The sequence below is a fragment of the Orycteropus afer genome, unplaced genomic scaffold, assembly GCF_000298275.1.
Source record: "Orycteropus afer afer isolate SDZICR_OR568_19922 unplaced genomic scaffold, OryAfe1.0 scaffold00327, whole genome shotgun sequence".
In the NCBI taxonomy this organism is placed as follows: domain Eukaryota; kingdom Metazoa; phylum Chordata; class Mammalia; order Tubulidentata; family Orycteropodidae; genus Orycteropus; species Orycteropus afer.
Genome location: NW_006921914.1, coordinates 3,057,572 through 3,067,534, shown reverse-complemented (window position 1 = coordinate 3,067,534; position 9,963 = coordinate 3,057,572). Strand labels below are relative to the sequence as shown.

The 9,963-nt window shown below is 47.1% G+C and overlaps 1 protein-coding gene across 1 annotated transcript in view; it reads right to left on the bottom strand.

Moving 5' to 3' along the window:
* Nucleotides 1-8,537, bottom strand: part of DRP2 (dystrophin related protein 2) — a 36,409-nt gene extending 27,872 nt beyond the window's left edge. Inside the window, exons 1-3 of the mRNA XM_007952180.2 lie at nucleotides 8,421-8,537; nucleotides 3,278-3,441; nucleotides 917-1,073 (exon numbers count right to left, since the gene is read on the bottom strand). Coding sequence (XP_007950371.1) covers nucleotides 917-1,073; nucleotides 3,278-3,441; nucleotides 8,421-8,537 — 438 coding nt within the window. The remainder of the gene's footprint in view (nucleotides 1-916; nucleotides 1,074-3,277; nucleotides 3,442-8,420) is intronic.
* Nucleotides 8,538-9,963: the final 1,426 nt, after the last annotated feature.

Below are 9,963 nucleotides of genomic sequence, written 5' to 3'. Positions count from 1 at the left end.
TGTACCTATTGACAGAGCTAAAAGAGCTTTGTAACACTTGCCCAAGCAGGGCAGAGGCCAGGCTGAGAGGCCAAGGGTCCGGGAGGCATGCCTGAGGGTATAGCAGAAGGGAGACTGTCCTGATAGAAAAATTGTATCCTGAGAGCATTCCTGAACCTGAATTGTAACCTGCTACTTCCCTAATAAACCCCATAATTGTGAGCATTGTTTGTGAGCTGTGTGTGGCCATTGCAATGAATTATCAAACCCAGAAGAGTAGTAGTGAGTGCCGTGGGAAGGACAGTTGATGTCAAAACTGGTAAAAAGCTAGAGGGTGGCAGCATGTCTGGCCTCATAGGAATAAGCCTTGGGCTGCTGATGGTGATTCTGTTTACCTCTTATGAGGTTGGAAGTCAGAAGATGCCACCTCCACATCCTTTTTGTAGTATGTCATGAAAATCTTAGGAATTTCATAAAAATATGAAGAAGAAAATGAAAAGCAAATCTAATTTCATCATCTAGGGTTAACCATTGTTAACACTGTGAGACATTTCCTTCCTTGTTTTTATATGTACACACACACACATGCACACACATCTATGTATTAATGCAATTGAGATCCATTTGTGTATAGTTTTGTATCCTGTTTTTGTTTGTTTGTTTTACTAAATTTTATATTATGGTCATTTCCCCTCAGGGTCCCCAATTAAAATCAGGGCAAGATTTTAAGGGAGTCCAATGTTTGATGGGAGAAATAGAGAGGAAAGATTTGACTTAGTCTGTGGAGAGATACCCACAGACCGGTAGCACTGCATACTGCTTCCTATTACTTTAGGAGTCCAAGCAGAGGCTCAGTGCCTATCTGTCAGGGTAGTGAGAAGGGGTCCCTAGCCTGGCTGAGAGGCAAAACATCATGACCTACATGATTCAAACCTACCGCATGTGTCTCCTTCTCCTGCTGCACCAGAGCCACATCCCCTTGTAGGGGTAGCTGAGCTGACAACTCTTCATCCTTTTGGCTGAGCCAGTCAATAATCTCTTGGAGAGGGAGCTGAAGCTTTCCACTGTGGTCTGAGAAGGCCTCTAGGCGAGCGCTGCACACAATGAGTAAGACCAGTAATTTTCTATCTTCACTCTTCTTAAATGGCAAAACATTTTTTTCCAAACAAATACTTATGTGGAACTTTAATATTTAACACAGATTTAAGAGGAGCTACTTGGGTTGGAGTGGGAGGAAGCCATGCCCCTCTCATTCATCCACAGAGGTTCTGGAAGCATCTTCTCACAGAGCATGATAACTAAAACCAACGGGTAGGACCATGAATGGGGTAGGATATTCCAAATGTATTCGGATTAAAATGTTGTTGTGTGGCCCTCAGTTAATTTAGTTTCATGCCCAGAATCAGGATGGAAAGGGTAGAAAACTGATCAGGGGCATTAGAGGATGACTGTTGTATTGTTCCCCTCTTACCCTGGCAGGATTCATCTCATACCCAACTGCTCATCCTGAGGCTGCTCAGAGCGTACCCTCAGAGCAATAAGGATGTTGTTAAATGGAAAAGGCAAGTTGAGTGGCTGTGTATCTGCCCACATATGTGCAAGGAGATATAAAAATATAAGTACCCAAGGATCCCAATGGATGATAGCAACATAAGCTAGGGTGAGATATGGCGGGAGAAAAATGTGTACCATATAATAACCTCTGTCTGCTTCTCCCCACCAAATGAACCATGACTGGGCCCAAGTAGTAGGAAGCTGGAGGCTGGCCAAGGCTGTATGTAGCCATCAAGTCTATCCCCCTTAGCTGATAATACCTATGCTTATTCATTGCCTTCCTATCACCTGCCAAGCCCTTTACCTAAATTACTATGTCAGAAAATTCTCACAGCCACATTACGAAATAGGCACTACTTTTGCCCAGAAAGGTTATGTAATTTGTCCAAGTTCATTTAGTCCCATCACTTGTAGAGCTATGATTTGAACACAAGTTTGTCTGACTCCAGAACTTGTATTCTTTCAACTTTTCTACACTGCCCCACCCCCACCAGAGACCTGGATTTTGGGATTTGATGATGGGAGATGGGGAGATGTAGGGGGGCACACAGTGGTAGGGAAAAGAGGAACAACTAATATAGAAACTTCCTTTAAACTTTTAGTGAGTTTCCCTTAGTTTAGGGAGGAACAGGTGGCCTGGTAACCAACAGATGTAAGTAGAGGGCATAAAAGAACAGAAAGGAAAACATATGAGACCTACCAAGATGGAGGAAAGTTATGAGAGAAAGAGGAGGAGGGAATAATAATTTTCTTCATTTATATACCAGTACTGTTTTGGTTCTCTAGTGCCACTGTAACAGAAAATAGCACAAATGGGATGGCTTAAACAAACAGGGATTCATTCTCTTACTGTTTAGGAGGCTAGAAGTCTGGGTTTATGGTGCCAGCTCCAGGGGCTAGGTGAAAGTCCCTTGACCTTGGGCTTCAGCTCTGCCTCTTGCTCCTGGCCCACTGAAGCTGGAGGCATCTCTTCACTTAGGCAGCTGCTGGCTGCTGAGGCTGACAAGCCCAAGGTTGACAAGTAAGCTGGCACAGTCCCAAGATTATCAAGCAATACGGCAGGCCACTAGTTCAAGTCCAGAAACAGTCCCAAGATTGGCAACCTGTCAGGTTGCTGAATGAAGACTCGGCTACATGCAGGGTCCAAGCATGCCAAAACGTTGCAAAGACCTTTCTCAAAACTTCTCCTTAAACACTGGAAGCAGACCACATCCCTAAGTCAGTTACTCAGCTGCTCCAGTAGATTCCACCATGGAGCTGATTCCCAATCTCATCGTGGAGAATAACTGCATCCAGCTGCCCAGGGACCCAAAACTAGGCCAAGCCAAGTTGACACTTAACTACCTACCACAAGTACTTTTAAGTTTACAGAGCATTTTCATATCTTATTTGAATATTTTCATCACAACACCATGAGGTGGTTAAGACAGATATTATGCCTCCATTCATCTTTTTTTTTTTTTTTTCTTGGAAAGAAAAAAAAAGCAGCAGCTAAAATTCAGAGAACTCAACTTCAAACTGGGTTAATTTCAAACTGGCTACTTCAAACTAGGGCTGAAATTGCTGTCTCTTGACTTCCAACCCAGCATGCTTTCCCCAGAGCGAGAGAAGGAAAGGAAAGAGAAACAGAGGTTAGGGAAAGGTTGATGTACAGGCTGAGAAGAGAAAGCAAGTGCCACAGCAAAAGCTCAATATTGTCCAAACCCTTGTCTGATGGCCTCTGTTTTTAGGGGGTGGGCCTTACCGGAGGTTGTGGGACTTCTTTTTGATTTCATTCCAACACAGATTCATGGCTACCGGTTCCAGGGGTCCAGAGGCACCAATAGACCCGTTAAACAGCTTTGGGCTTAGGCAGGGAACCCCAGCACCATCCTGAGGAGGCACAGGGGCAGTGGCAGCAGCTCTAACCTGGACAGAAACACAGACATCCAGACAGCTGTAATTCCTAGAGTGTGCCACACCCTGGCCTGTGTCAAGCCAAGGGTGGAACAACTATGAACAAGGGGAGAGAATGACTTGTTTGAGAGCTCAGAAATCCTATTCTCTGTGTGTGTGTATGTGTGTGTATGCGTGTGTGTGGTCAGAGGGGAGGAGGTTTCAGGTCATCCCTTGGTAAAGGTCAGTCACATATAACTGCTCACTATGTCTATTATTATTACTCTTATAATTGTAAATTCTGCCAGTGACCACTCCAGATGGGGTACCTGCTTAGGTAAGAAGCTGCTCAGGATTACCCAATCATGGCAATTGATAAGCAATTTCCCTCAAGGTGAGCTGTAGGCTCATTATCTCAAGGTCCTACAGTTTATCCAACCTTTTAGAAAAGAAAGCTGAGGGACTGCCCCATAAAGTTTCAGAAAGGGGTTAGACCAGCCAGAGAGAGCTATCCATAGTAGACATCCTACATTCTACTTCCCAACCAGACCTAAGCCTTGATGCCCTCTCATTTTCCACCACCAGTCAGTTCAACCTGGAAATAGTCCTAAAGAGTGCTGCTCATTTTCCATGGATGGAGAAAGGGCTAAAGCAGCATTTTGGACTCTGCTCTCCAAAGTACTCTGCCCAGAGTCAGCAGCTAAGATGACAAGCCATGTTGTTGTTGTTGTTGTTGTTGTTAGGTGCCATCAAGTCAATTCCAACTTATGAAGACCCATGTGACAAGGTAGAACTGCCACATAGGGTTTTCTTGGCTGTGATCTTTATGGGAGCAGATCGTCAGGTCTTTCTCCCACAGAGCAGGTGGATTCGAACCACCAACCTTTCAGTTAGCCTTTGAGTGCTTAACTATTGGTGCTGCCATGGCTCCTTGGACCAGCCATGGAGCCAACAAAACCGTCTTGGATCCTCAAGTTTATATAGCCCATCACTTACTCTCCTTGGTGTTGGTGGGGCCCTATGGGGGATGGTGGGGTTTTGGGGAATGGTACATATGCCAAATAGCCCTCAGGAAGTTAGCTACCTACAGCACAGCGCCAGCACTTCCCAGTCAGTGCACAGCAGGGGATAGAGGGAAGAGGAATGTGGAGGAGGGAGCCACATGCCTACCTGCCCAATTGTCTACCTGCTTGTCTTCTCATGGAAAGAAAATGGCCCTGCTAGGGGCTGATACTCCTCTAGCCTTTTCCCCAAAACCATACTTCCTTCCCACACAAGACTCTCCAGACAATTTAGGAAGCCAATCGTCCATGAAAACCACAACTCTCAGCGACAAATCAAAAGGGAAGTGAGAGTGTGAGAGCAGCCAAGCTCAGGGCCTGTGTATGCCTGCCTGCTGTGCCAGCCTAGCCAGCTTACCTTCACCATCTGGGACAAATCTCTGAACTCAACTGCTCACTTGGGGTGGGGGTGGGAGTGGGGGCACAAGCTGACCCTACCTGTGCTGCCTGGGAGCTCCGTTGCAGGACTGGGCAACTCCATGATTATCCTGGAGCCCAAATCCTTCCTGCTCGCCCGATGTCTGGTGAGCTGCAGGCAAAGTCCTGCCAGGTTCTGAGTGAGTCCGCGCAGTAAGAGCAGGCAGAGCTGAGCCAGGCCGGGAGGTGGGAGCTGTCACCCTGTTTGTTTACTGACCCCCCAGGAATCTGGAGGGGGCGGCTATGTCAGGGTTTGGCCCGTGAATCAGAGCTTTGTCCCCGGGGAATTCCGGCTCTCTCCCAACTGGGCCCGCCACACTGGGGCCAGGATGGCCCTCCCAGGCTGGCAAGGATGGCAAGAGTGGGACTGGGCATTCCATGGTGCTGAGGAGGGGGGTGCAGGGAGTAGCTTCTGTTGATTTCTTTTCCTTTTCCTTGGAAGACACAAAGGGCTCACTCTGCCACCAGGTCCCCCTCTCTGTCAGGTGGAGGAAAGGATCAGATCACTTGGGTGACAAAACTCTATGAGCAATTTTCCCAAGGTCTGGCCAGAGGATGGGCTTGGGAAATAACACCTAGGTAAGTGTCAGTTAAGAACCTGACTACTAGCTGCAAAGTTTGGCAGTTTGAACTCATACAGAAGTGTTGTGGAAGACAGGCCTGGAGATCTACTTCCAAAAGCTCACAGCCATTGAAAACCCCAAGGAACAGTAGTTCTACTCTGCATATATGGAGTTACCATGAGTCAGAATCAACATCATGTCAACTCACAACAACAACAAGAAGCATCCACAGAGGCAGTGAGGAATGCATGTGGCACACCTGGGAACAGAGCCATGGGATGGCAGAATGGGGAAGCTGGGCCAGCAGAAGCTCTCTGAATTTGATATCCTCAGCTGAATGCAGAGACCAGAAGATTCATCAGGGTCCACTGTGAAAACAAGGGACTGCTTTGCTCTGCCTTTGGGAGGCAAAGAGCAGAGGAGGAAAAGCCATATCTTCCCAGACTTCTTGCTGCACTCTGAGGTTGGGGTGGGGGGATGGGTGGTCTATGGCCTCCCTTTGAACCTTTGGAGAGGAGAGACATGGGAAAATGGAACCCTGCAGCTCCATGCAAGAATCCAGTGCCAGGAGGCTCCCGTGCCCTGCCTGTGCTGCCTTGGGCTGGGTGGAGGGGGCATTCCCATACACCACTGACCTGAGGGGCAGGGACCCTCCTGGAAGTGGCCACTCTTTTTCTGTAACAGACTTGCCTGGGCAAAGGTTAACATTCCACAGCTAGGCCCCCGCCCCTCAATACTGAGGGAAAACACTTCATTTTTACCAAAAAGGGTTCTGTTCGCATCCTCATTTATCTCCCACAGAGTCTTCTGGGCTTTCCACAGTTCCACATTGTTTCCATGCTGAGGCCCACCTACAGGAATAGTTGGAACAGCTGCCTGACCCTTTCTGAGTCTCTGAGGTAGAGCCAACTGTGGTGGATGAGGAATGGCAGGGGATGGCAAGCCAAGAGAGAAGAGTGACTCTAGCTCAGGGATGCAGCTTCACTTAGGCTGGCATAATTGGGTTCAAGCCAGTCTTGCAGAGTCCTTTGGACAGGGAATGTCCCAGAGTTAGAAATAGCCCCCTTGTGACCCAGCCACAACCAAGTTATCCAGAGTCTGATTAGCCTTTCATTCCTTGCAGCTTTCTTAGCTTTCTGACCCCCACTGAACTTCCACATCATTCTCCACTACCCTGTTCTCTCTTTTTTCTTTCCCCCTTACACTCACAAGTCCCACCTAGCATAGCCAGACAATATTGTTGTTGTTAGGTGCCGTCAAATCAATTTCTACTCATAGCTACATGTGACAAAGTAGAACTGCTCCATAGGGTTTTCTAGGCTTGATGAGAACAGATTTCTAGGTCTTTTTCCTAGAAAGCTATTGGGTGGGTTTGAACCACCAACCTTTAGGTTGGCAGCTGGGTGTTTAAGCAAGGTTGCAAATAATGAAAACTAATAGTTTTCTTTTCCTTTCCCTATCAATTGCCTTCTACTTCTTGGCTTTTACAGCCAAAATATTTGCTTCTCACTTCCCACAAGGCCATCTACTCATCTCTTGAATCTTTGAGACAAAGTCAGGAGAATGGGGAAGGAAGAGAAACTGAACAGTGGCAGAGAGGATGGGTTGGATCTTACCATTGTCAATCACAAAATGAAGCCCTTAGGAACCCTTGCTTAGTTGGTGAAGGTTGACAGGGGGCAGCGAGTAGGGCAAGTCTTTTGGAGGGTCTCAGGCTTCTCAATCCCTTGACCCTATAAAAGTCCCAGTCTGGAGAAGGGGTGGGTATACTGGGGAACTCCAGAGTTGACTAGCTTTGAGAAGACATAACCAAAAACAAAAGAAAACAAAAAACTCACTGCCATCGAGTCATTCCAACTCATAACAACCCCCACTGGGTTTCCGAGGCTGTAAATCTTTATAGAAGTAGATTGCCCCATCTTCCACAGGGTAGCTGGTGGGTTTGAACTGCTCACTTTCTGGCTAGCAACCAAATGCCTTATCCATATAAGAGGCAGTAATTTCTCTCTGGTTAGATGTAGGAAAACAGTTCAGGAGATCTTACCTCTCTCTGGCTCTTATGCTCAAGACTTTGGCTTTTCCTCATTATTCTCTTGAAAACTGGCTCACCAGCACCCACACCCTTCATTCCCACTGCCTTTCTCCTTCCCTTCCTCCTCTCTGTATATTTAGTTGCCACCTGCACCCCAGCAGTGACTCAGCACTGTAGTTCCATCTGTGCGGCACTTAGGAGACATATTGCTTTCTCATGCTACTGTGGCCTCTAGACCCCAAAGTACTGTAGGGTAACTCAAAATATGCTGTGCTTCTCCTTTCTCTAGTCACCTTTCCTGTGTATCTTCCTCATTTTCAGGAAAGGGGGTTGCCCTCTCAAGATTACTGCTTCTCACACATCTTCAAATCCCCACCTCTTTTCACTCATCCTAGCAACATACACAGGCATGCATCTGCACACACACCACCACCACCACCACCACCTTTACCACTCCACACCCTAGGAGAGAAGAGTAAGCAAGTGAGCAGGAAGGCAGATATGGAGCTCAGAGAAGGCTTACCGAGGCTGAGCCAGGAGCTGTGAGTGAGACTAGGGACTTGAAAGGAACCGCTGATGGAAAGAGATATCTGCAGAACGTGAAGTATGCCACAGAGAAGGCAAGGCAAGGGAAAGTCTTTCCCTGTTCTAGGCCTTGCCCTGAAGAATCACCTCCTTCTGGTACCTCCTCAGATCTGCACACCTTGGGAAATTAGCATGGCCCTTTGGCTTGCCCAGCCAACAGCCTTCCTTGTCACATGCCCCCCCCCCATAGAAGGCCTCCAGAGTGATAAAACATGGGCCAGAATTAGGCCCCATGCTATCCAAATGGTTTCATGTATACAAAGAGTGTCGCTGGGCCTCAGGAAACATGGATACCTACAAGAATCCACACAGATACTTTCTCTATAGGTATATCTTTTGTTATTGGTCTCTTACCTGAGGTTGGGGGCAGGCAATTCTGAAGCTGTGCCTGTGATGGAATTGGTCAGCTGCCCGCCACTCATGACATCGTGGGAGGGTGTAAGGGCATCCCTGCATGACCATAGGTTTCATCAGAACCAAGGCTCATGGGGGGTGAGGATGGGCAATGTACCCACCTTTGGGCATAAGCACCTAGAAGAATAACAAGGAAAGATTTAGAGTCAAGACCTAAAAAAAGGTCTATGAACCTAGCACTTACCCAGAGGAGGCTTGACTAATTTTGTGAATTTGTTGTTATTGTTATGTGTTGTTGAGTCGGCCCAGATTCATAGCCACCTCTCCTTGGGTTTCTGAGGCGGTATCACTATGGAAATAGATTGCCCAATCTTCCTTCCAAGGAGTGGCTGGTGGGTTTGAACCACCAGGTTTCTGGTTAGCAGTCAAGTGCTTTAGACACTATGCTACCAGAGCTCCTAGTTATGTAAATAAGTAGTCAAAACTTACTGACCTACCCAACAGTTTTTCCTAGGCCACCATGTTTCTTGTTGTTAGGTGCCATCAAGTCAATTTTTGACTCAGTGACATATCGTGACAGGGTAGGACTGCCCCATAGGGTTTTCGAGGCTGTAATATTTATGGGAGCAGATCTCCAGGTCCTTTCTCCTGTGGAGCCACTGTGTGGGTTCAAATTACCAACCTTTCAGTTAGCAGCCGAGCGCTTAACCATTGCATCACCATAGCTCCTTATATACCACAAAGGACTTTTTTACTCATTAAGGAAGTGTCTATCTACTTACCTTGTGTGCTTTGTGCTAGAGGCACAATGATAAATAAGACCCCATCCTTGCTGTTTGAAATCTCGCAAGCTGGCAAGGAGGGAAGAGTAGTTGTGTGCTTTAGTTACCTAGTGCCGTTCTGACAGGAATATGCCACAAATGGGTGGTTTAACAAACAGGAATTTATTCTCTTACAGTTTTGGAGGCTAGAAGCCCGAGTTCAAAGTGCCGGTTCTAGGGTCTGGGTGAAAGCCCCTCGACCTTGGGCTTCAGCACTGCCTCTTGCTCTCAGCCCACTGAAGTTGGAGGCTTTTCTTCACTCAAACAGCTACTGGCTGCTGAGGCTGACAAACCCAAGGTCAACAAATAAAATGCCACAGTCCCAATAATACCAAACCACATGGCAGGCTATTGAGTCAAGTCCTGAAAAAGTCCCGAGATCAGCAGGGCAACATGGCAAGCTGCTGAACAATGACTTGGCTACATGCAGAGTTCAAGTGTGCCATAAGCTGGAGACCTTCCTCAAAGCTTCTTATATACGGGAAGTGGCCCACATCCCTAAAACAGCTACTCAGCTGCTCCAGTAGATTCCGCCATGGAGTTAATTACCAGTCTCACCATGGGGAATAACTACATCCAGCTGCCCAGCCACTCAGCCAGGCCTGGCCAAGTTGACACACAAGCTTAAATACCTTATTGTGTAAGCTGATAATTATAATAAAATGTTTATGTGGGAAATGGTACACCCAATGTTTGGCCAGAAGGCTAGGGAAATACAGACA